Here is a 27,628-nt window from a genome sequence, read left to right as displayed (position 1 = left end):
ACACGAAATAATTGATTTGCGTTCATCCTACGTAACAGATCATCTCCATCGCCGCCTCCCCACAACATGAGTTTCGCCATCTCCAGCCGGGTCGCAGTCTGCATGGAGGCGTGGGCGCATTTCAGCACCTAGGACAGCACCATTAACCGGTGAACAGCGCGTCGCGGCAGCGCCCTCCACCAGTACACCATTTTACTGTACAGATACACAGAAAACTAGCAACTTTCTCAGCAGACAGGAAAGCCCATTACACTGCTGGTGAGCTCCAGAGTAACAGTGAAGAGTTTCTTTTTCAGAAATCGGCTCTTGGGACGAATGCAAGAAAATACTGTACTTTTTATGGTTATAATGCACGCAACGTTAGCAAACGGAGCTGATTAAAGCAGCTTGTTGCAAATGTTTTAAGGCATCTGTTAGCACCACTTTAACATGTAGCGCTCTGCAAGAAACACATTCGTGTCTTACACAAAATCACTGAAACGTTCACTTGGGAAAAAATATCGATTTTAGCATCTAGCAGTCTGATTTAAACAATCTATTGATCATGGATTATTGATAACGGATTGGTTAACTCCTTAAATCATTATGGCAAAAGCACATTGAAGATAAATATGTATCTATCACATAACCCATAGATCAGACAGCGTGTGTCTTGTGAACGAGACTTACTGCTCTTAAACAGAATCAATAGGGACTGCGATTTTATATGGAAAAAAAAACAGCCTCCCTGAGACACGCAGCACAAAGCACTCACACCGGTACACGCCATCCATACATACGCCCAGGCAACGGCGGGGTAAACCTGTGCCAATAATCAGTGGCACTGCACCTCACTGTCATTCTGTATTCTTTATACTCTGGATGCCTCGGTTATATAGAAAAGGATATGGCCACTCGGTTATTCTTTTGGCGTATTTTCGTATGACATTGTCCTCGCTAAATATAAAAAGTGATCTGTTGACTGTAAAGCAGTTCTGACGGACTGGGATGGGGTTGTAAAGAGCCATAGTCCGGGCTCTTTGAGCCATCGACTTGGAGCCATACATCCCTCTCTGGGCGGCTTGGGGACCTCCCTGGCGGCTTCCACCTCTTCCCCCGCCGGCAGGACCTCCACCTCCATAGCGAGCTGACACGTCGTCTCCGAAGCGAGCCATTCTAGAAAAGTAAACCACACGTTAAAATCCCACCTCAGATTAGACACAGAAGGAAGACGCATCACAAACGCATAGGTCTCCTATTCCTGGTTGCGGGTGTACATCAGATGAAGAGGAGAGAAACGAGATTGATCTCTCAGTCTTGGTGTGCAATTTAAGTCTTCTTGCAATCTAGGCGACACCAACACAAATACTCGGTCTTATTCCCATAACTTCGAATAGGTTCAGCACACATCCAGAGCTACAACTGGAGATTTAGTCATCGCCTAAGAAAGCGAACAGTTGCTCAAAATACATCCGCTTCCTTTTTATTTTGTTGCTTTTGTCGAATATTTTTAAAACAGGAGCCGCAATCAACACACAAGCAGTTGTCAATTTCAATCTGCTGAAAGTAACCAATTTGCGAATCTCAGCCCCTTATAGAAACCTACCCATGTGATTCCTGGAAGCCAATCAGCAAGAACACTCCACCTTTATTTCCAAATCATTTAGACTGGTGGAAGGGATGGGTTGCTTTCTCTTTTTGTTGTTCTTGAAAGATGAAAAATCAGGAATTGATCACTGGCATCTTCTGCCAACGCTGAAGTGGTCCCTCAAGCCTAGAGCCAGCTTGCTGGCGGGAGATGTGCCCGGGAGCCCCGCTGTCAATCAGAGGAGAAACAAAGCAGCCCAACAAAGACAGGCGTGTCCGGCGTGCACACGCATTGTGCACAGAAAGCAGCGAGTACACCTCATCGTGCACAGCGCCAACGCAGTCACAGGAAACTTTCACACCATCTACCTGCAATTCAAACTTAATTTGCCCTAAAATCCTTCCCCGTGGGTTCCTGCCAACCTAAAACAACATAAAGTAGAGATGGTTTCTATACATTCTCTTTACAAATATTACATGCAAATTGTTCCCTTTTCCAATTATTTTAATAAGATTACGGTCATTCGGTTTATCGCAGGCCGATTTTGTAAATTAGCTCAGACGGAGCTATTTTCATGTTAAATTCAACAGGTTTCAAAGTCACAGGTTCTGGACTGTTGGCCACAAAAGCGCAAGCTCACATTGATTTGGAACCAGGAGAAAAGCATTGAAGGCAACAAAAGTGGCGAGGGATATTTTAAAAAACGCCCATTTGATCCCTATGTAGACTGCAGCTCGTTATGGTGAATCAACCCAAGCGAAATCTAACTGTAGCAGAGGTGTTTGAAAATGAATGTCCAAAAGCAATTTAATGCAAGTAAATTGAAGTGTGTATGTTAAAAATAGTGAATTATTCTGTAAAGCTGGGATGCTGTCCAAAGCCTTCAAATGTAACCACTACAACATCCAAGAATTTATTCTGCTCGATTGTGAACTGCTTAAAACAGCACATGGGAAAACTCAACAAATAGAAGTGGCGAGGGATACAAACGCCCATTTGATCTCGATGTAGACTGGAGCTCGTTCTGGTGAATTATCCCGGGTGAAACCTGTATCAGCTCAGACCTCGGGCTGAAATCAAACCTGTTGAATGTTTGAGTTGAGTTTATGGCTTCCAGCCATTCCGCAGTGATAAAGAGTATGTAATGGGGGTCTGAAAACAGCCGGAAAATTGGGAAAGAGCTGGATAACAGCGGCCAACCGGATATCGCCCGTTTTACGCTAGCACCTAAAATTAAAATAACCCCCAACACAGTGTGAACATAAAATATGGTAAACGAGGATTTATCCAAGGAGAACTGAAGCAATAATGAGGGATTACAATAGGCAAATTCAAACTGCAACAATTGTTTGATACTATTTTGTCTTTAGAATCAGATTTAGCATCATAAAGGGTCACTAACCTGAAACGTTAATTCTGCTGCTCTCTCCACAGATGCTGCCAGACCTGCGGAGTATTTCCGGCATTTCTTGTTTTTATTTCAGATTTCCAGCATCTGCAGTATTTTGCTTTTATTTTAGCATAGTGAGAAGCCTCAAACCCGACTCAGCCCAGCAACGATTTTAAGATCAGCCAGAGGTCACCCCCTGAATTGTAGGGTCTGGTTAAACTGCTACTCACTCATCAATGCAAATGTAACAGTAGCAGCCAGGACTGAGATCCTAATCTGAATCTTAAGCACACAAATACCACATAATATTAAGGCCCCTTCACTGAAGTCTGAGTTTGCAGCAGTTGCAGGAGAACTCCAGCTGTAGGCAAGCCATAATATGCAAATTGGCCTCACCAGATCTCTCAGGAGTTAAAAAAAATATAAGTAAGCAATATTTCCCAACAGTAAAAATGATCCATCTGAAGAATAAAGCTCTGTGAATGTATCCAAGTGCGCACACCTCTTTTTGGAACATTTGGAGCAGCAGTAGGCCATTCAGTCCCTCTAGCCTATTCTCCCATTCAATTAGAACATGGCTCATCTGCACTTCAACTCAGGGGGAAGGTCAAGTGTGAAAGATAAATGCTTTGGTGGGGGGATGGGAAGAGGGCAAATAATGAATTTTATTGTTATTGTGAGATGGGAAAGGGGCAGCAGATTTTGAAATCAGTACAGTGGGGGGGGGGTTTAACTTTAAAAATTTAAATTAGCTGGCAGGGCCTTAAAATTGTTGACAGTGCCTGCGCGTGATTGGGGGGGGGGGGGGGGCGTCCAACTGGCATATTATTGCGGGCCGCCACGAGGGAGATCACAGCAGCATGGCAGCGTGCAACCCACACATGCAGGCCTCCATTTTTTTCGTCTGCTGCCGTGCATAAAATCCAGCCCTATGTGTGGCAGTGCGACACCACTAATGCATTCTTCATTCCCACTGAAAAGATTTTGAAGATCAGGTGGGAAGAAGCTGAGTATTAATGGACCCCTTACATTTATAAGACTTATCAGAAATATATTACATATTAGTTAAATGCTCAAGGTGACATAAAATAATCTTCCTCGTTCACATAATAAATCCTACATTGCACAGTTACACCCTCAACATATTTTTAATTCACATCTTAGAGATTACTAATGTTTCATACTGAATTCATCAGAAAGGTGAGGCACATTTATGTACTGCTACTCAGATTTGCCTTTTCCAATAATTCCGTTATCAGGGTTCTGGTGACAATTAATAGCAGCACCCTAGCCAACTCTGATAAGCAACCATTTGCATTTTTAAGTCAATTTTCGGAGTTGCATGTCTGACCAAAGACAATTTAATCCTAACAGCTAAATGGGGCTAATCCTATACATTATATTAACATCGGCTACTACGAGTTTTTTCTTTAGCTCATCATTTTCCTTAAATGCAGCTGGTTTGTTTTATATTTTACAATATCATAAAAATAATGCTTATGGCACAGCATAATTATAACAGTAAGATCTAAATGTAACACTGGAAATGTTGTGATTTATTTATTAAAAGGTACTGACATAGGAATAATCCAGACCCCTAATTTAAATTTGATAAACAGATGATTAATTATGATTATTATTTTCCACATGGAAAGAAATTTGATTTCAATATACTGTTCTTTGTTGTTGCTATTTACTCAGTTCCACCTAACTGAATATCTAGGCAAGTCTTTGTATGAAATACATAAAATTACTTCTCATTCTGTTCCCTCTTGACCACGTTCTCATAACACTTGGTCAGCTACAATGCTATGGGTCCTCCAATAGCAACTTTGAATGCGAGTCTGGAACCAAGCATTAGCACATGGGTGGAGTCTCATTCCTTCAGATTTCAATTATTGTTGGAGATTTTTTTAAAGTATATATATATTAATGTTTTCTGTCTCTTTTACGTCTCTTAATCCCATCTTTCTTACCCCCTCTTTATTTCACTTTCTGCATATGGTTTGACATTGAATTAACTCGTCTAGCTTGCACTTCCTGGTTCAGAATCTACATATCGCAGCAAGGATTCTTCAATTTATTTGGCTAAGGAGACACACAGTTGCTTGCCCTGCTCACACAAGTCCCAGATCCCGTGTAGCAGGCACCAAGCCATTCTGGATTTCTAATGCCCATATGTTCCAGTGCAAAAACCCATAAAAAGTCTGTCGCTACAAACTCTTAGCCAATCTTTAGACATTTTGGTCCTTAATGTAGGTTCCAACATGAAGCTTTAAGTAGACATCTCCATGTTTTGCCATTATATTATAACCTTATGATGTATGAAGGATAAGTTAATTCAATCAAAATGGAAAAAATAACTGATATTAGTAGATAATTGCTCAAAGGTACATTTGTCAAAACACAGACATGAGTATATGCTATCAGATTATAACCAAGTGGATTCCTTGCTATTAATTATTGATGTAGTGTAACACTCAAAAAATATAATCTTATACATTTCATGTGCTTACTTTGGTAATGAGGCAAGTATTTACTGGATAATTGAACATGAATGATATTAGTAACTGTAAACTATAGCTGTGATAGAAACTGCTTTGATCTGCCTCTTTCCATTAATGAGTACAATATATTTCCCTGAAAACATCACGAAGTATTACAGTTGTATTGTGCCAAATAGAACATGGCACATGATTACATTAACAAATATTTTTCTCTCAATGACCATATGGAAAAAAGGACCTTCCGTGGCTTTCATTACATTCATGTTATGAACTTAATTCTTTAAATTCAATATCAATTCCTTAAACATTCTTTAATTTCTGAATTTCAGATATAATTCTGAGGAAATTTAACAACAGCACTCAGTCAGTCCTGATCCCCCACACATAAAATACACTCAAGAATAGCAAAAGGAGTGGGATACTCTGTTAGTCGTCTTTCATTACTTTTTGGACATACAAAGATTGAAAATTATTCCCGTAATTTTTTAAAAATATATTCATTTTTAGGATGTGGGCGTTGCTGAGGTGTTCAGCATTTATTGCCCTTCCCAATTGCCCTGAGTTTGATACAACTGAGTGGCTTCCCAGGTTACTTCAGAGGGCAGTTAAGAGTCAACCACATTGGGATGGGCTGGAGTCACACATAAGCCACAGCAGGTAAGAATGTAAGAAAATTCAAAATTTCAAAATAGTCAGACACTGTGAATTACAGACTGATTTGGTTCATATCAATTCTGGAAAAATACTAGATTTCAGCAGAAAGATTTTTTTTAAAGTCTCCAATGAGAACCAACATTGGTGCATGTAAAAGAAATCATGTAAAGCTAAAGAAATTGAAATTCAAATGCAGTCAAGTCAGTGGTAGAATGAAATATGGTTGATGACCATCTCAGTTTTGAGAAAGCATTTGATAATGTCTCGCATAAAATAACTCAAGGAAAATTTTCAAAATGCATTATAACACTGAGTTGATAATAGGGAGTACAGGGTAATCATGAAAGCACAATAGTCTCAACTGCACAGTAGCGACATTTGGGTCAATAAACTTCAATCCTGGAACTTCTGCTATTATATATGCAGATTATTCAGGTTTAGAAATAAAGCAGTTATATTTTAAAGAAAGCAAAATATCCCAAAGAGTAGAATATAATTTAACAGGCTTTGCAGAGTCTGAGTATTGGGTTAGATGAATGGGTAAAGGAGAAAGATTGGAGTGTTATCATTGACAAACACTGGAAATATACTTCAGACTTGACGACAGTGATTGCAGTGGCAAACAGAATATCAGCATATCCATACAGGTCCCTAGAGTGTAGGTTCAAAAAAGTGATAGTGATATCTAGAAATATATTTTAAAATTACATACTTTAGATCATCAGAAATTATTAATCCCAGTTGTTCATTTTCGAGTTCCACTGACATGTACGAACAAGCACTTCGAGAAATAATTACAAATCCACAGCTTCTGCTTGATGTAACAAGTTTTTGAAAACCGAGGATCACCCTTGTATGACACTGAAAAACTTCTCTATAAACACTATAATTTACACAGGTCAGACAGATCCAAAAGGTAAACCTCCAGACACTGTATAAAAATGCAATTGCTAGGTCGACCCTGTAGCACAGCTTCCAATGGCATCACAACAAGGGAGCAATGTACAACATTTGGGCAGCTGCCAAAATAAGTGTGCTGGAAACATGTGGGAAAAGATTGTTAAAAACATTATTAACAACACACACAAATGTAAACTTGTTACTATGATCAAAACAGATGGCAGGTAATTGATGAATCATGAATAAAAAAACACCTGTGGTGCACTCCACCTAACTCATTCACACCTGTAGTACTTTGTTATCCAATAGAGGATGCGTGTCTCACCTCTTCTCTCAGTAACGGCCTTCCTTACAAATACTATTGTAATTATTACTTTTTTGAGCTTTCTTGTTCCTCCTAAAATCCAAATATACCATACTTTTGTAATTCCCTTGTTTCATTCTTGGGATCTCCAAACTGACAAAATTCCTTACTTCCCTGCTAGAGTTCACTGACTTTTAGAATCCAAGATTGACTTTACCCAACATGATTTGTTGATTTATCTCATATTCTTCCCCTTTTTCTACCTTTATGGATTCCGTGGATTCTGGCTTTCGCTTAGGTTTCTCAATTTAAAAGAAAAATACTTGAGTGTGACATAGGACATAATTATTTTTTGTAATCATTTTCCCTCTGCATGAAAAGCCACTCAGTTATAAAGCCTGCCTGCTTCCTCAACCCATTTGTTCATCTGGAGTTTATTTCACCTTCTGACGATAAGCATTAAAGCTTATTTTGCTGATATTCAGTGGGTACATACAATCTCATAAGGATATTTTTCTAAAAAATTCTGAGAAATGATATCTTGCAAGATTATGTGTGTGGCTTTTAATTGGTTCATGCAAGGTGCAGTAGCAGGTGCTGTCTCATGCTCTGCCACCCCTGCTAATAGGCTAAAGGTACATTTCAGCTGTGTGATTTTATTCCAATATCTCCACAACCCAAAAGCAAAGCGAGTTGATGAACAATACGGAATCTGTGAATTGGTTGAAATGCAAAGTGTAGGTGCAATTCTATAGTTGTGCAAAAAATCTGTTTGGGCATATATTAATAAAAGGGTTAGCAATGTGCTGTGCAAGTTGTGTTTCCATTTCTAGGTGTCCCCGTTTAAAATGAGCTTGTGCTTAGTCTATAAACTTCCCATTGTCGCTACTTCAAATCATATTTAGAATATTTCAGGAGCAAAAAGAATGGGATAATGTAGGAGAATTCTGAAAATTAGTATTAAAGATAGTGCCAAGCACTTAAAGTTTCCAATAAACCAGTTATTAAATCAACATCTTTGATTTTCCACATAAATAAAACAGTGCTTGTGTGGAGGGTAAATGCAGACACAGGTTGGGTCAAATGGCTTCCTTGTGTGTAGTAAGTTATACTTGTCAAATGTTTACAAATGATCATTCCCTTTCTTTTTTTTTAAATTGAAGATCACTAAAGTCAGTTTTTATGGCCAATTTAAAAACCCAAACAAACAACTGGACCCCAACAACTCAGGTAAATTCAAAGATAGTAGATCAGTTATTATTTTGAACATCACCAAAATTCAAGAAAACAAGTAAAAACTTTATATAAAAAAGGCACAGTCAAGTTAAATGACAACCACTATTAATCGCATAGTTTATGGATACCACCTTTATGAAATGTCATCAGACACTCGCTTAATCGATCTTTTAAAAAATTATAAATGAAATGGCAGTTTCTATCATTATTATGGTTCCAGTCAACATCTATAATGGCGTGCTAATATAAATTGGTGGGAGATGGTGAACAGGGATACATCTTGTTTGGTTTGTGACCCAAGTCAGCCTTTGATTGATAATCTGAGTCTTTGGGGGGATGAGGGTGTCATCAGTGCGGCCTCTCAAGGGAAAGCAGCAACAGCCCAATTCGTTGCACCACAATTGGCTCTGCTGCGCAGGGGAGGAGTAAAAAGTGTGGGAATGCAATAGTTATAGGGGATTCAATTGTAAGGGGAATAGATAGGCGTTTCTGTGGCCGCAAACGAGACTCCAGGATGGTATGTTGCCTCCCTGGTGCTAGGGTCAAGGATGTCTCAGAGCGGTTACAGGACATTCTGAAGGGGAAGGGTGAACAGCCAGTGGTCCTGGTACACATTGGTACAAATGACGCAAGTAAAGAAAAAAATTAGAGTTCCTAAAAGCAGAATATAGGGAGTTAGGAAGTAAGTTGAAAAGTAGGACCTCAAAGGTAGCGATCTCAGGAATACTACCAGTGCTACGTGCTAGTCAGAGTACAAATAGCAGGATATATCGAATGCTGAAGAGATGGTGTGAGGGGGAGGATTTTAGATTCCTGGGACATTGGGACCGGTTCTGGGGGAGGTGGGACCAGTACAAACTGGACGGGATACACCTGGGCAGGACGGGGACTGATGTCCTAGGGGGAATATTTGCTAGAGTGGTTGTGGAGGGTTTAAACTAAAATGGCAAGGGGATGGGAACCTTTGCAAGGAGTCAGAGGAGGGGGGATTAAAGACAAGAACAAAAGACAGCAAGGGGATTAAGAAAAGTGATAGGCAGAGAAATCAAGGGCCAGAATCAAACAGGGCCAGAATCAAACAGGGCCAGAATCAAACAGGGCCAGAATCAAACAGGGCCAGAATCAAACAGGGCCACAGTGAAAAATAGTGGGAAGTAATGTTAAAAAGACAAGCCTTAAGGCTTTGTGCCTTAACGCGCGGAGCATTCGCAATAAAGTGGATGAATTAATCACGCAAATAGATGTAAACGGGTATGATATAGTCGGGATTATGGAGACATGGCTACAGGGTGACCAGGGATGGGAAATGAACATCCAGGGGTATTCAGTATTTAGGAAGGACAGACAAAAAGCAAAAGGCAGTGGAGTTGCATTGCTGGTTAAAGAGGAAATTAACGCAATAGTGAGGAAGGATATCAGCTCTGACGATGTGGAATTTGTATGGGTAGAGCTGAGAAACACTAAGGGGCATAAAACATTAGTGGGGGTTGTATATAGACCCCCAAACTGTAGTGGTGATGTTGGGAATGGCATTAAACAGGAAATTAGAGACATATGTGATAAAGGAACATCTGTAATTATGGGTGAATTTAATCTGCATATAGATTGGGTGAATCAACTTAGTCACAATACCATTGAGGAGGAATTCATGGAGTGTATACAGGATGGTTTTCTGGACCAATACGTTGAGGAACCAACTAGAGAACAGGCCATCCTAGACTGGGTATTGTGTAATGAGAGAGGAATAATTGACAATCTAGTTGTGCGAGACCCCTTGGGGATGAGCAACCATAATATGATGGAATTCTTCATCAAGATGGAGAGTGATGTAGGTGATTCTGAGACTGGGGTCCTGAATCTTAATAAAGGAAACTATGAAGGTATGAGGCGCAAGTTGGCTATGATGGATTGGGAAACATTACTTAAAGGGATGATGGTCGATAGGCAATGGCAAACATTCAAAGAGCGCATGGATGAACTGCAACAATTGTTTATTCCTGTGTGGCGCAAAAGTAAAACGGGAAATGTAGCCAAACCATGGCTTACAAGGGAAATTGGAGATAGCATTAAATCCAAGGAAGAGGCATACAAATTTGCCACAAAAAACAACAGACCTGAGGATTGGGAGCAGTTTAGAATTCAGCAAAGGAGGACCAAGGGATTGATTAAGCTTGCTGGGAACATAAAAACTGACTTTAAAAGTTTCTATAGGTATGTGAAGAGAAAAAGATTGGTGAAGACAAATGTAGGTCCCTTACAGTCAGAAACAGGGGTATTATGGGGAACAAAGAAATGGCTGACCAACCAAAAGCATACTTTGGTTCTGTCTTTACAAAGGAGGGCACAAATATCATACCAGAAAAGTTGGGGTACACAGAGTTTAGTGAGAGGGAGGAACTGAAGGAAATCAGTATTAGTAGAGAAACGGCATTGCAGAAATTGATGGGATTGAAGGCCGATAAATCCCCAGGGCCTGATAATCTACATCCCAGAGTACTTAAGGAAGTGGCCCTAGAAATAGTGGATGCATTGGTGGTTATCTTCCAAGATTCTACAGACTCTGGAACAGTTCCTACAGATTGGAGGGCAGTTTATGTAACCCCATTATTTAAAAAGGGAGGTAGAGAGAAAACAAGAAATTATAGACCAGTCAGCCTGATGGCAGTAGTGGGGAAAATTTGAGAGTCCATTATCAAAGATTTTATAGCAGAGCACTTGGCGAACAGTGGTAGAATCAGACAGAGTCAGCATGGATTTACGAAAGGGAAATCATGCTTGACAAATCTACTAGAATTCTTCGAGGATGGAACTAGTAGAGTTGATGAGGGGGAGCCAGTGGATGTGGTTTATTTGGACTTTCAGAAGGCTTTTGACAAAGTCCCACATAACAGATGAGTGTGGAAAATTAAAGCGCATGGGATTGGAGGTAGTGTATTGCGATGGATAGAAAATTGGTTGGCAGACAGGAAACAAAGATTATGAATAAACGGGTCTTTTTCCAAATGGCAGGCAGTGACTAGTGGGGTACCGCAGGGATCGGTGCTAGGACCCCAGCTATTCACAATATATATTAATATTTGAGATGAGGGAACTAAATGTAATATCTCCAAATTTGCAGATGACACAAAACTGGGTGGGAGGGTGAGTTGTGAGGAGGATGCAGAGAGGCTTCAGGGTGATTTGGACAAGTTGAGCGAGTGGGCAAATGCATGGCAGATGCAGTATGTGGATAAATGTGAGGTTATCCACTTTGGTAGCAAAAGCAGGAAGGCAGATTATCTGAACGGCTATAAACTGAGAGAGGGGAATATGCAACAAGACCTGGGTGTTCTCGTACACCAGTCGCTGAAGGTAAGCACACAGGTGCAAAAGGCAGTAAAAAATGGTGTGTTGGCCTTCATAGCGAGAGGATTCGAGTACAGGAGCAGGGATGTCTTGGAGCAATTATACAGGGCTTTGGTGAGGCCACACCTGGAATATTGTGGGCAGTTTTGGTCTCCTTGTCTGAGGAAGGACATTCTTGCTATAGAGGGAGTGCAGCGAAAGTTTACCAGACTGATTCCTGGGATGGTGGGACTGACGTATGAGGAGAGACTGAGTCGGTTAGGATTATATTCGCTGGAGTTCAGAAAAGTGATGGGGATCTCATAGAAACCTATAAAATTCTAACAGGACTTGAGAGGGTAGATGCAGGAAGGATGTTTCCGATGGTGGGAGAGTCCAGAACCAGGGGTCATAGTCGAAGTATACGGGGTAAACTTTTCAGGACTGTGATGAGGAGAAATTTCTTCACCCAGAGAGTGGTAAGCCTGTGGAATTCGCTACCACAGAAAGCAATGAAGGCCAAAACATTGTATGTTTTCAAAAAGGAGTTAGATATAACTCCTGGGTCGAAAGGGTCAAAGTATATGGGGGGAAAGCGGGAGCAGGTTACTGAGTTGGATGATCAGCCATGATCATAATGAATGGTGGAGCAGGCTCGAAGGGCTGAATGGCCTACTCCTGCTCCTATTTTCTATCTTTCTATGTAAGTCCCGTTCACCTATCACCCCTGTGTGATGGACCTCACAGTTTGCAAGACCAGTGGAAAAGCATGTGAAGACTGTTGTCTGGACAAATGACTTGTTGAATTCTCTTAGGTACACTGACTCTGGTTTCAAAGCTTGTTTTTTTTTTTTTGAGACAGCCCCTAACTTAAAAGTGGAACTAAAAACTTCAGGGTTTGAGAGAGACAGAACTGGTTGGAACAAGAGTCATTTGACGAGAGACGTATGACTAAAGCTATTCAAACACAGATTACAAGATTGCAGAGGTCAAGCTGGCTGGAGGCAATGTGTTTTGCAGACAAGGTGTTGAGACTGGAAGTTGATTCTGGGAGCTGGCCACTGGAAAATACGAGATGTGGCAGCTACTTTCGGTAACTTAAAGAAATAGTGGTGGATCCATTGCCATCAAGACTGTCATGAGCACGCTGAGGAGGTTCATGATGTGACAAGCCCAAAATTTTGAAGGGAAAACTGCAACTCTTGCTATCGATGAGAAGGCATTAAATTAGTGACTGCAACTTAGAGGACAGGAGCTGGAAGTCAACCTGAAGAAGTTCAGGGTTTTGAAGAAATTTATGGCTGTTTGGTGCCATCTTTCCTGAGTGGACTGCTCAGTAAATCCATGAGATCTATCTTTGTTGTATCTGATAATTAACATGTAATCTGTAAACTGTATATATTGACTGTAATTTGTATGTTATTTCAGGTTTAATTTTTGTTGATTTGGGGTTGATCGAGTAAAAGTCATAAAAGTGAAATCTTGCCCATTTGTTTTTTTTTTTATTCGGGCTGTTCGGTAAATTTGATTCTTTTGGTTTGTTGGTCTCCATGGGGATCATAACACCTGATCTTTCCTGGTCCTTGAAAGCCTAAATTTTTAAATTCTCATCCTAGTGTCCAAATCCCACCATGGCCTCACCTTTCCTATCTCTGTAACCTCACCCAGTCCTAAAACCCTATAAGGACTTTATGTTCCTCCAATTCTATCTATGACTTCCTTCACCTCACCATTGGCAACCATGGCTTTAGCCATCTAAGCCCTAAGCTCTTGAATTCCCTTCTTAAACCTCTCTCAGCTCCTTCAAAACACTCTTTAAAACCTACCCCTTTGACCACACATGCTAATGTCTTCTCCAAATGGCTCAGTGACAATTTCTTTTGACCGAATACACTCCTGCGATGCACCATTTTTCCTATGTTAAAGGTCGTACATAAATGGAAAATTCTTTTATTTCCCCATCTTTCTGTCTATTCACAATTTACGTCTATATAACATTTAACATATAATATCCCAAAATGTTTCACAGACAGTGAGCAGTGATGGAAATGTTAGGAGGCAACCAAAATAAAAGAGGAAGTGTTGACGTGGCTTTTGAAGGAAGGGAAAGAGTTAGCAAGCCAGAGGGATTTAGGCAAAGTATTTCAGAGTATAGGGCCAAGAAAATAAGGTTCTACCACTAAAGCTGGAGCGTAGGCAGGGGAGGAAGCAAAGGATGTCGAAACAGCAGATGGCATGCACTGACACATAAGCTGGAGGAGGTTGCAGAGGTAGAGAAGGGCTGATCAATGAGGAAAAGTATTTTGAATTTAATGTGCTGAAGGAAAGGGAGGTTAGCAACGATAGCAGATGCAAGCTTGGTGCAACTTTTGATGAGTGGTAGAATTTTGGATGAGCTGTAGTTTGCATCGGACTCTCAATTTATGTTTTAACTTTATAATGTTTCAGGATTATGATTCAACTTTGGTACCTGTTCCTTATCCCCAATTTTGCTGTGCTCACCATTAATTCCATCATTGCTATGATTTTGTTATAATGTTGCAGAACAATATTTTTCAGCTTATTTTTTATTCTACCCAATCCAAAGTTTGTTACATGTGTTGCTCACTTTACAAGTGAAGAATATTCTTGACAGCAGTCCTAATTTTGGGTTTTGAACAAGCAACGTTTTGTCTGGTCCAGAGATATCTTCAATGATTTGTGCTCACAACGACATCTTCAGTACAATTATCAATAGGAGTAATATGGTTTGCTTGTTGTCCCTCTAGTGTTTGTGAAGACAGTTAAATGTAATACATTTTTCTGCATTAGATTAAATGGGTTTGTTGTTGAAATCAATCTAAAATATTTCAGATTTTTGTTAAATGACCATTTTACACAAGAAACCAGATACAACTTTTTAAAAATATTTACTTTGAAAGACCCGTCTACCAGAGTAAAAAAATCAACTAATAGAATTGTTACATAAAACCTTAATGTAAATATTACAAGTTAAGAATGTCAAAAAGTACGGATCTTAATCTTCATTGAAACTCTTCTACATGATAATTCAATCAGCAGCTCTTACATTTATAATTATTATGACTAAGCTAATTTAAACATCCCAGCTTAAGTCTTCTGTGGTAGAAAAATGGCTTAGTTTTCCCCTCCTGCAACACAGCATCCAACTGGTTCTTAATAGATTTTGGCATACTCAGGGAATTGAGGAATATGGGGATAGTATGAGAAGGTGTGCCTGAGGTAGAAGATCATCCATGATCTTATTGAATGGCACAGCAGGTTCAAAGGACTAAATGGCCTCCTCCTACTCCGATTTCTCATGTTATGTTCTTATCCAGAAAGCTATGGGGGAAGTGGGTTATGGGAAAGACAGTGGGCCCTTCTACATTGCTCACCTATAACCAAAATTACACCGGTCGAACAAACACCCATCTATTGGGTAGCCTGATGTGATGAAAATAAAACAAACAGCAGTTATGGTAGACATTGTTATTTACTGCCTGAGGCCTTCTCACCATGATCATGTACTAATTATTACCATGGTGAACCCATATTCCAGCTATGTTTCAGGACCTGCGCATAAAATCTACTGGCGTACGCAGTATTGAGGGAGTGCTGCATTGTCAGAGGTGTGGTCTTTCGGATGAGTTATTAAACTGAGTTCTTGTCTGCCTGCTCGGATGGACATTAAAGATTCAAATTGCGCTTTTCCAGTGAGGAGTAGGGAGTTCTCCTGGTACCATGGCCAGAAATTATTTCTCAATCAATGCCTCTCTTTCATTCCCCAATGTAACCCACGTGCTCTCAAATCTACAAATGATGGACCGAAGGCAAACACCTATATTGTTTCCTGTGTGACGGAAACCACAAGTGTCAAAATGAGACATATTAATTTTGTCATATGGAACATTACTTTTGAACTGCTACTGGACTTGAAATAGCTTTTTTAAAAAGACAACAGTGGCTGAAAACATGGCTGCACATTTTCATTCTAAAAGACAGTTGCATGAAGATGACAATGGGAGTACTCCCTGATTCAATTAACCAGATGGATTTTATCCATAGTGTTGGTCAAGAGGCATTGAGAGTCATTGAGCCAGCATCCCACCCACCCACCCCTCTCCCCCACAAACTGAGTGTGTCTGGTAAGCTTGGGGGAATCCACAAACCTCGCAGGGAAGGCTGTTCCAAATAAGGAGCTAGTCACATGATGAACCTACTGGCCAACCTGAGGGTTGTTTGAATTGTGCCACACAAAAAGGAACAGGAAGACAAATTTGAAGACAAGAGAGAAGGAAGGTCTCTCCCTGTCGCTCTCCCTCTCTCTCACGCAAAGTTCCAGGGACCCACAGAAGTAACGTAAGCCTCAAGACAGAAGACCAGCGAAACAATTTTGAAAGTGTGCACTGGGCCCCAATGAAAACTGCAAGACTTAACTTCAATCAAAGACTTTACATCCAATTCAAAACCAGTAACTGAACTCCAGCTATTATTTCAAACCTTTCCCCTTTTTCCTCCTCTGTCCTTATTTGCGTGGGTGTTTGTCGCATATGCATGCTAACATGGTTGCGTCACATATTTTTAGTAGTTTTAACTGAATTTGAGTTTTGAGGTTAATAAACTTACACCTTTCTTGCTTAAATCTGAGAAAACCTGTCTGGTTGATTTCTTTGCAATCACAATTAGAGAGTCGCGAGCAAGGATTCACTGAGGGGAAGCTAAAACACCGTGTTTTAAAAATTAAACCCCATCACTGCCAAGAAAAGGCTGAGAGGGGAGTCCTCGACCCCTGCCTCAACTGGTCAGAACACCTGTCTTAACAGTTAATAGTCTGTGGAATGTTTCCTGTACAGCATTTGGTGACAGACTAGTTTCCAAGAAATTCTGAAACATCAACTGCTGATCCAATATTCTGCAATTTATTAATTACAGAAATGTACTTATATATCCATCAGGTTCAGTACAATACTGAATTGAACCTTTGACAGCGAGATTTGTTACACATGTCTGATGCCATGGGTCTCCCACACATCAATAAACCATTTCCCTGCAGAATCTTATTCTAACAGTGCCCATTTCAGCATGAAGTTTAAAAATATTTCAATTCCGCTAAATTGAATCCTTCTTCAAAAATCTAATCTAGAATACAGCTAGTACCAATTGCTTAAAGCACCACAAACCACAATGTCTCATTTCTGGATTGTGTTGCAAGCCATTTGTTAATGCAAGAAAAAACGATATTCTAAACCCCCATTTTTCTTGCCTGGTGATTTTAATAATCAGGTACTGCTGTGAGAGGAGATCCCACCTCCCAGAATACCAACTCCATTTTCATGCCATTCAACCCTCACTGCCAATGTCGACTAATACCCTCTGTTAATTCTGAATTCTTTTAGATGGCTATAACAAGATCTACAATACCAAAAACGGAATTGCAACTCTGTGACTGGTCTGATCCCAAATTGTTCCCACATGAACCACTCATAACAATTACGCTCTCAAACAATTTTAGCTTCTAAAATTAAACTTTTCCAATATTGTGCAAGTTCAACTAAAATGTAATCAAGTACCTACCACAAAAGAGAAGGCAACAGCTAATTCAAGTAAACTGTCAACCCATCTACAATTAGTAGATGCCCATAAATATTAATATTCAGAAATTAAATATCTATGTGGCATTTAGCTGCACCTTCTGGCAATTTTGTTTGAAGCTCTTCAGTTTAACACCACTGGCTTATAGCTTCATAAACTGTTACGACGAGACAAAATGTCACTGTAGAAATCATAAAATTCCAGTAACAGCTGAATGAGAAAGAAAGAAAAAGGGCAGAGATGGATTTAGATTGTCAGCTTGATGGTAGCACATTGGAGGATTAGTGGAGCAGGAGTGAGCTGGAGCAAATGGAGATGTTCAATGAGGAGCGGGAAGCAGCTGAGTGGAGATTGGAGGAAAGGGATTCTGATCTCTGGGGTCCAGCCTTTAAAAGAAACAGAGCACAAGAGATTGCTGATGTCATTGGCAGACTTGTTCAGGAGTTTTCATCACATGACTGCAGTGTGAAACAGTCCACATGCCCTCGTCTGTGGGGCTTTTATGCAAGGCACTGAAAGATTGCAATCAGTCTTCGAGTAAATGGCAGCTCAAGAGACATCTGCAGCACTGTCGCTCATCGTAGATGACAGTTCTTTCTATTACCCGTTCAAACGCTCAGTCTTCAACCATATGCACTTTGGGTGACAATCTCACATCCTCCTTTGACAGGATAGAGCCATAAATAGGGGTTTCAATAAAGTATTACATACATGGAGTTAGCATCCAGTTCCTGTTTTGTCATTCAATTAGATCCTGGCTGATCTGCACCTCAACTTTATTGACTCACTTTTGCTCTATATCCCTTAATGCCCTTAACCAACAAAAATCTATCTATTTCATTCTTGAAAGCTTCAATTGTCACCCAGCATCCACACCCGTTTGGGAGAGGGAGTTCCAGAATGCTACTACCTTTAGTGTAACAAAGTTCTTCCCACTTCACTCCTGAGTGGCCTATATTTAAGATTTGCCAAACACTGTTTCAAGTCGGGCGGCACAGTGGCGCAGTGGTTAGCACCGCAGCCTCACAGCTCCAGCGACTTGGGTTCAATTCTGGGTACTGCCTGTGTGGAGTTTGCAAGTTCTCCCTGTGTCTGCGTGGGTTTTCTCCGGGTGCTCCGGTTTCCTCCCACAAGCCAAAAGACTTGCAGGTTGGTAGGTAAATTTGCCATTATAAATTGTCCCTAGTATAGGTAGGGAAATATAGGGATAGGTGGGGATGTGGTAGGAATATGGGATTAGTGTAGGATTAGTATATATGGGTGGTTGATGGTCGGCACAGGCTCAGTGGGCCGAAGGGCCTGTTTCAGTGCTGTAAACTCTAAACTAAACTAAACTTTTGACTGGATGGGTCAGGTCGTGACATCACAGGCAAGCCTTGTCCTCACACTACACATCACCGTGAGATCAGACACAATCGGTTTGTAAATGAGGTAGACTCGAGACAGGAGGCTGCATAACCAGTGTAAGTGAAGGGAAGGGAGCCACACTGCCTATGTCTAATTGGCTAACCTATCTAGGAATGAATGTGGTGAGGCAGAAGATCTGAACAGGTTTACTTTCTGAAGGGAACACAAACAATGAAAACTAACAGATTAGGCAGAAGCAAAAGCAAAAGCAAAATGCAGCGGATGTTGGAAATCTGAAATAAAAACAGAAAATGCTGGAAATACTCAGGAGTTCAGGCAGAATCCGTGGAGAAAGAAACAGAGTTAATGTTTAAGGTCGATGACTCTAGACAGAAGGTTGTGGACATTGAAAGGTTCGTCTCAACATGGTTTCTTTGTATCATAATTTTTGAAAGTCATGAGATTATATAAACAATTTAACAGACCTAATAATATTGTTGCAGTCGGGAGGAATAGTTGAATTTGATATCACCAGTGGATCTTCCACGGCATTTTTTTTTTTTAGATTAGAGATACAGCACTGAAACAGGCCCTTCGGCCCACCGAGTCTGTGCCGAACATCAACCACCCATTTATACTAATCCTACACTAATCCCATATTCCCACCAAACATCCCCACCTGTCCCTATATTTCCCTACCACCTACCTATACTAGTGACAATTTTATAATGGCCAATTTACCTATCAACCTGCAAGTCTTTTGGCTTGTGGGAGGAAACCGGAGCACCCGGAGAAAACCCACGCAGACACAGGGAGAACTTGCAAACTCCACACAGGCAGTACCCGGAATCGAACCCGGGTCCCTGGAGCTGTGAGGCTGCGGTGCTAACCACTGCGCCACTGTGCCGCCCTAATTGCTCCTAAGTAGTCTGGAGCCTGGTTACTGATAGTTACCGAGCCCCACTCTCAGTTCCCTCCTTTTTGTCTCACACTGATCTTGGGTTTGGTGCTCACTCCCTGTTCTGTAAATGTATACAATTCCTTATCATTGGCAGATCTCCCATGGCATTGCTCGTGATAGTCTTAAGGTGAGCAATGGTTACTTAGCAGTGTTTACTGGGCCTGAGGCTACCCCACTGGCTGCAGATATATAATTAAGCTTACTGAAACTGATTCATCTACCATGGCCTTTGTCACATGCAAGGATTTGTTCAAAAGCCTTGGTGCAGATAACACATACAACCCAACAGGAATTGGATTCAGCTTCATCTAAGACCCCCACCAGTAACGGCCAGCTCCCCCACATCACTGGCACCAACCCAGCATCAGTTGTTCCTGATCAATAGTATCCAACATCGCTGATGACCGGGAGCACGTAGCTCTGCAGCGCTCCTAAACCCAAATCGCTGTTTCAGAGAAGGGGGCAAGGAAAAGGCAAACTACCACTTCATTGCCCATTGCCCCTGCACCCCATTCTCTGTGTCAAACCCATGTGGAAGCCTGTCATTGCACTCTAGCTCATTAAGGTATTATAACCTAAATGAAGCCTAAGGATTTGCCCAAATACTGTTTCATCAAGGTGAGGACCCTTTAAATGGACTGGTCATACTGTGGCATCATAGGGCAAGACTCACCCTCAAAAGATCTGAACAACGTTGCTTTGTGAAGGAAGCATGAATAATGGAAATATCACAAGCCAGCTAAAAGTTCCATCATTCCCTTCAGAGGTCAGAGTGAGCAGAAGTAAAATATGCTGTAGTGACTGTGCAGACATAAGGGGCTGGAGTTTGTTCACCTCCCGACGTCGGGCTCTGTGGCTGGGGTGGGGCCGGAAGATCGGAGTGGCTGTGGTCTGCCATGGAGCCAGACGCCGGGAATGCTGGGCTTGTTCTTCCTGGCGGTGGGGAAGCTCTGCAGCGGGACCATGCTTTAAATATTGAAATTACCTGTTGGCATACATTTAAATTGAATTCCCTTACCTGCAGTACCAGACCTTCAGCGTGACGGGCAGTACCCACACGTCCAGGGAAAGCTGGCACCACCGAAGTGACGGGAGCTCATCATTTGAAATGTTGTGGGGAGGCGGAGGAATGGGGTAAACTCTGCAATTTTAGCGTAGTGGGAGGGATGGATGGGGCAAACATTTATTTTTCAGTGTAGAGGTGGGGTGGGGGATCTCTGCATTTTCTGAGCAGGGTTGGCACCCCTTTAAAAATGGCACCAGCGCCTGCATAGAGACAGTTTACGCCATTCACAGCAACGCCAAGGCCACACCTGCCATGTGATTTGCCGGGGGTGGGGGGCGGGGGGGGTGGTGGGGCAGCTGCCATACATATTCTAATGAGCCGCTGGACTCAAGATCAAGGTGGCGCACAGCGTGCATGTGCCAGCTGCCATTTTTTACACCCGCCACTCCTCCCAGTGAAGGGAAACCGAAATCCAGCCCAAGGATTCAAATCCTGAAACTGAAATTAGCCTGTATAAAATCTGTAGGTTTTCCTTGTAAGTACACGTTGGTTGCTCATATCAGTTTGTCCTGGGAACCTGGGATAGTTTGTGGGACAGCTCAGTTTGAACAGACAATTTAATCAGTTGAGAGCCTCCCTATTTAAACCTATTGATTGGTGTTGATCTATGTCCCACTCAGAGTGCAGTTTTGGGACAGAATAAATGGGACTAAATGGGAGCCCAAGAGGAAGAAAGAACACAACTGAATAATCTGCTACTCAAAGTGCCCACCATTGGTCAGATTTCAGGATCAAAACTTGAAGAATGAATGCAGAAGTTGAAGAAATTCTTCACCCAGAGGATTAGAACATGTGGCTAATTGGGTAGAAACTAGAATAATTTAAATTGAAAGGGAAGGATGTAAAAGGATACAGGAAAAGACAAGAAGTAGGCAGCATCAGTTGAAGAGTTTGCACTGGCCACTCATGGGCAATCTAAATGGTTCCCTTTTGTGCTGTAATTGAGCAGAAGTAGATAGGGATTCTGCTGGATGGTCAGCGGGCTAATCATTATTTGATCTAATGGGAAAATTGAGTAGATACTACTGTGAATTCTACACTTGGCCCAGGTGTCAATTGGGTCTTGCCAATTCCTGAGTTCTTATCCAGGAGCTCCCCAGTCATCTGGCTCAGGTATTGTCATTTAAAGCACTCCAACAGTGTGAGACAGCTCCTTGTGCCAGAGATGCTGGTTCAACTGATGGCATTGTATCCATTCTGGACTTCTCTGATTCTGAAAGATGTACCAATTGTCCAACTCCAGACCTGGTGGAATCTTCTGCCGTTAGTACTCAGATGGCATCAGAATCTGTTGCCAGTAACATTAAAAAAAAACAAGTTGATTTTTGCAGCCAGAATCTGCATTCAGTATTTATATATTAAATGGTTTGTTGGATTGAGGGAGCTATAAAATGCCTGTAGTTCCTTGTTGCAATCCAGTAACTTTGTGTGTAATTTCTTCTTCTGTTACAATTGCCCAGTTGGTATCAAGGATGCAAGAGGAAATGCGGGTTATCAAACTACCCACAGACTAAAGTAAAATAGTGAAGAACAAAAACTACAATGTCAAGTGGATCCAAGAGAGAACAGAGTACATCCCCACTGAAACTAGTTACAGAATAAGGCGGCACACATTTAAAACTGAAATGCGAAGGAATTTCTTCTCTCAGAGGGTGGTGAATCTCTGGAATTCTCTACCTCAGAGAGTTGTGGAAGCTAGGTCAGTAAATGTATTTAAGGAGGAGGTCGACAGATTTTTGAAATCGCAGGCCCGAAAGAGGAGTTGAGGACTGGGGCAGATCAGCCATGATCTTACTGAATGGCGGGGCAGGTTTGAGGGGCTGAATGGCCTACTCCTGCTCCTATTTCTTATGTTCTTATGAAATCAAATCAATGCAAGTCAAGATACTTCAAAGGAGGAAGCAGTGCAAATGTAATTCTCCTCATGACATGCCTGTGTCCCATCCATTTCTCAGTATCAACTCTACATCTTTTAATTTTACAGCCAACAACTAGTCCCCCACAGACCCATCTAAAATGCATTGCCAATGCATGGAGATTGTGTTAAATCCACTCTCTCCCTTCTTTCCCATCCCTGACACCCAGTTTTAGCAAAATGTAAGGGTCAATCTTTTGCACCTCCCAGGATAAAGTGATTAAAACAGATTTAAAAATATGAGCAGAATCAAATAAGAATTAATAACAATACAAATAGTGTCAGAGTGAATCTAATGATTCAAGCGAAGAAAGTGTCCTGACTGGGAGTGAGTGATCCAGAAGGTTCAACTGTTCAGGATATTTTTCCAATTGAGCCTTGGTCTGCTAATAATGTTTCCACAGGCCCCCTTTCTCATTGCATCTGAACTAGAGCTAGTGGTCCTGGAAACAGTGTTCTCCAGAGGTTGGTGCTCCAGCCAACAGGCTCTTCAACATTTGGGTGGGAAGCCACATTCAGGATGAACGGGCTTCCATGCTAGTGGACATCTGGCATTTCAATAGGCTCAAGGTGCAAATGGTACAATAGGACATTTCCACTTTCAGACTCAGTGTGGAGTAAGTCAGTGTGCCTCCAATATGACAAGTGTCTGGTATGTTTGCAAATAGGGCAGGACCCACTCCTGGTCCTTCTGTTAAGCTGACCTGTGGCTTCGCATTGGTTCTTGAACCACGGGGCTACACTCTTGATGCCATTATTGGCCAGGGTGGACAACACAACAGTCGTCACCTTCAGCTACTCTGTAGTTCACCCACCCACTGCTGGACACCATGCAGCAAGCGATACTCGGGGTGCGAAGGGTGGGTTCCGCAAGAGAACTGACTTCAGCCCCCAGGACAAATAGATCAAATTGAATTTTCACAGGTGCTAGTTCCCCAACCAGTAGGATGAGAAGTCGGGATCTGGATCCTGCAGGCTTCTGATTGATGGCCTCTCTGGCTGTTGAGGTGGAATGACTATTAGATTCAAGTATACCAGCAGTGTCATGCCAACTGTGGTGGACATAGTCCTTGTATCCCATAAATACCTGCAACGTGGAGTCACCCTTGAAATTCTACCAGACATCACTGCTCAGTCTGGCATTCATGGGTAATGCTCACTTTATCGTCACTTAAGTCTTGCTTCCCATACAAGTACATCCTTTCTCTTTGTCCTCAGTCTACATGGTTAGTCCCCAGCAGTGTGCAGAATGCATGAACATCAGTTTGATTGTTACCTGATCCTTTGTAAGCTCTACTCCATTCAAGTAATTGCAGACTGGTGATTGTTGCTGAGCTCAGCTACTTACTGGGTGAATTCCCTGGGCTACATACCACCCAGGGCCAGAGATAATGTCTCATTCTGCACATACAAACACACAAAAAGGGCAAATGAAGACTATCAGTCCCATCAAGCATGACAGTATAACGTCACACACTGCAATGCCACCTCCTAGTAATGCTGTCTCTTGGAACAGTCAAAGAAACGTAGACAATTCAGGGAAAAAAACTGGGCAATTCCACTCCTACTCCATGAGGCTCCAGGAGAAACACTCGAAACTAACCACTAACTCCCTGTAACTGACAATATCCTCTTAGGAACTCGTCAAGCTCCGTTTTAAAAAGAAATGCAGTAACCCTGCACACACCAAATGTTGTGCACATTTGTTCCAGAGGGTGATAGCATTGTGACAAGTCATACCATCTGGTATCTATAGGCATGGCCACCAGTCCTACCATCTCCTCCATTTCAAGTAACCACATTGCATTTAATCTCTACATTTTAAAATTCATATCCCCTCTCACACTGCACTTTTCACAGCCTATCCTCATAAAAGGAGCTTGAAAATTTACCATCCTGTTACCCCTGATGCATCCATGCCAATTCCTCAATATCCCTCAAGTGCTGGGTCTAAAACTGGCCTCAATACTCCAAATGCAGACACACCAAAGCCTTATGTAGTCAAGTATTGCATTGAGCATGGAATAGTTAACAGGCAGGTACAGCAAACAATTAGGAAGGCAAATGGTAGGTTAGCCTTTATGGCAAAGGGGTTGGCGTACAAGAGTAGGGAAGGCTTGCTACAATTATACAGGGCATTGGAGAGACCACATCTGGAATACTGTGCACAGTTTGGTCTCCTTACTTGAGGAAGGATATAATTGCCTCAGAGTGGGTGCAATGAGCATTCATTAGATTGATTCCTGGCTGAGGTAGCTAGAATCATAGTAAGTTTACGGCACTTCAAAAAATTCAATCACGTTAGTCAGACATGATCTTTCCTTTACACATCCATGCTGACCATCCTTGATTAATCTGTGCCCTTCTAAGGACTGTCCTACAAGGAGAGATTCAGTAGAATGGGCCTATGTTCCCTGAAATTTAGAAGAAATCAGAGGTGACCTCATTGAAATGTATAAGATTCTTAAGGGGTTTGACAGGGTAGATGCTGAGAGGCTGTTTCTCCTGGTTGGAGAGTCTAGAGCACCAAAGGCTCACAACCTGAGAGTAAGGGGTCAACCATTTAGGACTGTGATGAGGAGAAATTTCTTCACTCAACAAACTATGAATCTTTGGAATTCTCTACCACAGAGGATGCTCAGTCATTGAGTACATTCAAGACTGAAATTGATAGTTCTTTCAACATTTGGGGCGGCATAGTGGTTAGCCTCACAGCTCCAGCGACCCGGGTTCAATTCTGGATACTGCCTGTGTAGAGTTTGCAACTTCTCCCTGTGACCGCCTGGGTTTCCACCGGGTGCTCTGGTTTCCTCCCACAGCCAAAGACTTGCAGGTTGATAGGTAAATTGGCCATTGTAAATTGCTCCTCGTGTAGGTAGGTGGTAGGAGAATTGTGGGGATGTGGTAGGGAATATGGGATTAATGTAGGATTAGTATAAATGGGTGGTTGATGGTTGGCACAGACTTGGTGGGCCGAAGGGCCTGTTTCAGTGCTGTATCTCTAAATAAATAAATCAAGGGATATGGGGATAGGGCAGGAAAATAGAATTGATACAGAAATTCAGCCATGAGCTTAGTGAATGTCAGAACATACTCGAGAGGCCGTAGGGCCTGCTCCTAGACCTATTTCTTATGCTTTGCATTATGATTTTCCCCCAGTGGTCCTACCATTACAACATCTTGCATTTATACAGCACCTTTAATGTAATAAAAGTCCCAAGTCTCTTCACGGCAGCATTAAAAAAAATTTGACATCACACCACATAAGATAATGGCTCAGATTTTTCTGTCAAGATAATAACAAGGCTAATGGCGTTCGGTGTTATTTATGCCCAAATGGTACAGCAACCTCAGGTGAGGGGCGAATGCACGGTTAGATACAAAAATCTGAAAGTCACTGTTCGAGTTATGCCACTACACCATTTGATCTCACTGTCTGGTTCACTATTGAAATGCATTGAATGGTGTGAAATTGCTTTCTATATTCAGTAGATATGAACTTAAACTTGCCACAGATAGTCTTGCTTATTCCAGTCTAAATATCTTAATGTCATGCTAGCTGTTAATTACTGCCAATCAACCTTTCTGAAACCAAAAGCTAACTAGTACAAGTACGGAGTCTTACTCTTTAATGTTTCCATTGTCATTGGAGATTATATAAATGATTTTTTTTTTTTTTTAATTCCCTGGTCTCTCTTTTCTTTCTCTTTCAACTTAATCTTTCTTTCCCTTTCTTTCTGTACCTTATTTGACGCTGAATTCACCCACTCTAATTTATACTTCCTTCTCAGTCCTTGCACGGTTTAATTTCACAATCCTTTAAGCGGATTGTTAAGGAGGTAACACAGTTGTTTGCCTGTTCAATCCCAGATGTCCAATCTCCCTTGCTGTGATGTTATCAGCTCACACTTTTAGTACCTTGTCACGCAAAAAATTTTAAAAGCTAAACATGCAAGGTCAAGTCTAATTAACATGAGATGCCATTTGATGGTCTGCCACAGCAAAATCTGGCCCAAATGTTAATGCCTGAAACAATTCAGCTTCTAATGGTTGTACAGTATCTGGTTCCTTTTTGCAGTGAACCTGAATCAATCCTATTCCAAGTCATTAAAACCAGCAGTCTGTAATTTCCCACAAATTGACAACAGCCAAAACTTCTGTTTGAATCTCATTGTGTGACCAAAGCAGTGTGAAGGAAGCATCCTGTTCAATTTTTCATTGAAAAAAAAACATTCTATTTCTCAGATTTGTCCGTATTAAGTAACTTTTAATTTCCCCTTTTCAACTACTCAAAATCATTCACTTTTTTTCGCTTTCAAGGAACATTCTGAAGCTGACTTGTCGCCTTCATGACTTGACACTTCCATGGGCCCAGGACCTATCTCATCGCATCTATATGCATCCACACAAATTTAATTTTATTCTCAGTCATATATTTAGACATCTTTTCCTTTTTCTAAAAAAAAATGTGGATCAATACAACATTTAGCTGGTCCAGGAATCCACTACTATGTGGGCAAAAATGTTCTAATCTCCAATCTTGCTTGAAGCTTGTTGAATTTGTATTTACATCTTCTGTTTCTGCTCTCACAGTCCAAGATTAATAACCTCTTTCATTTATATTGTCTATGTTTCTCAGCATTTTAAAACCTGGATCATAATCCACCACCCAATACCCTGACCACCCCCGCCCAGCCCACAAGCTGCCATTCCCCCAGTACAGGTAAAAACAAATTTTATCGTCAGAGTCTCTTGATAATGCAATGGCCTATGGTCTGCAGAATGGATGCCATCTACTCGCTTACAGTTGAATATGCGGAGGAATAGGCAATAAACACGACCTTGCCAGAATCGCCCACATCCCG

General features: G+C 41.4%; 1 protein-coding gene across 1 annotated transcript in view; it reads right to left on the bottom strand.

Annotated features, from left to right (window-relative positions):
* The window catches only part of cacna1ba (calcium channel, voltage-dependent, N type, alpha 1B subunit, a), a 621,742-nt gene that overhangs the window by 590,088 nt on the left and 4,026 nt on the right, over nucleotides 1–27,628 (bottom strand). The window contains exon 2 of the mRNA XM_068012672.1: nucleotides 889–1,155. Coding sequence (XP_067868773.1) covers nucleotides 889–1,155 — 267 coding nt within the window. The remainder of the gene's footprint in view (nucleotides 1–888; nucleotides 1,156–27,628) is intronic.

Source organism: Heterodontus francisci, chromosome 32 (genome assembly GCF_036365525.1).
Source record: "Heterodontus francisci isolate sHetFra1 chromosome 32, sHetFra1.hap1, whole genome shotgun sequence".
NCBI classification, from domain to species: domain Eukaryota; kingdom Metazoa; phylum Chordata; class Chondrichthyes; order Heterodontiformes; family Heterodontidae; genus Heterodontus; species Heterodontus francisci.
The sequence above is the reverse complement of the archived record's forward strand: the minus strand, read 5'-3'. Positions and strand labels throughout refer to the sequence as shown.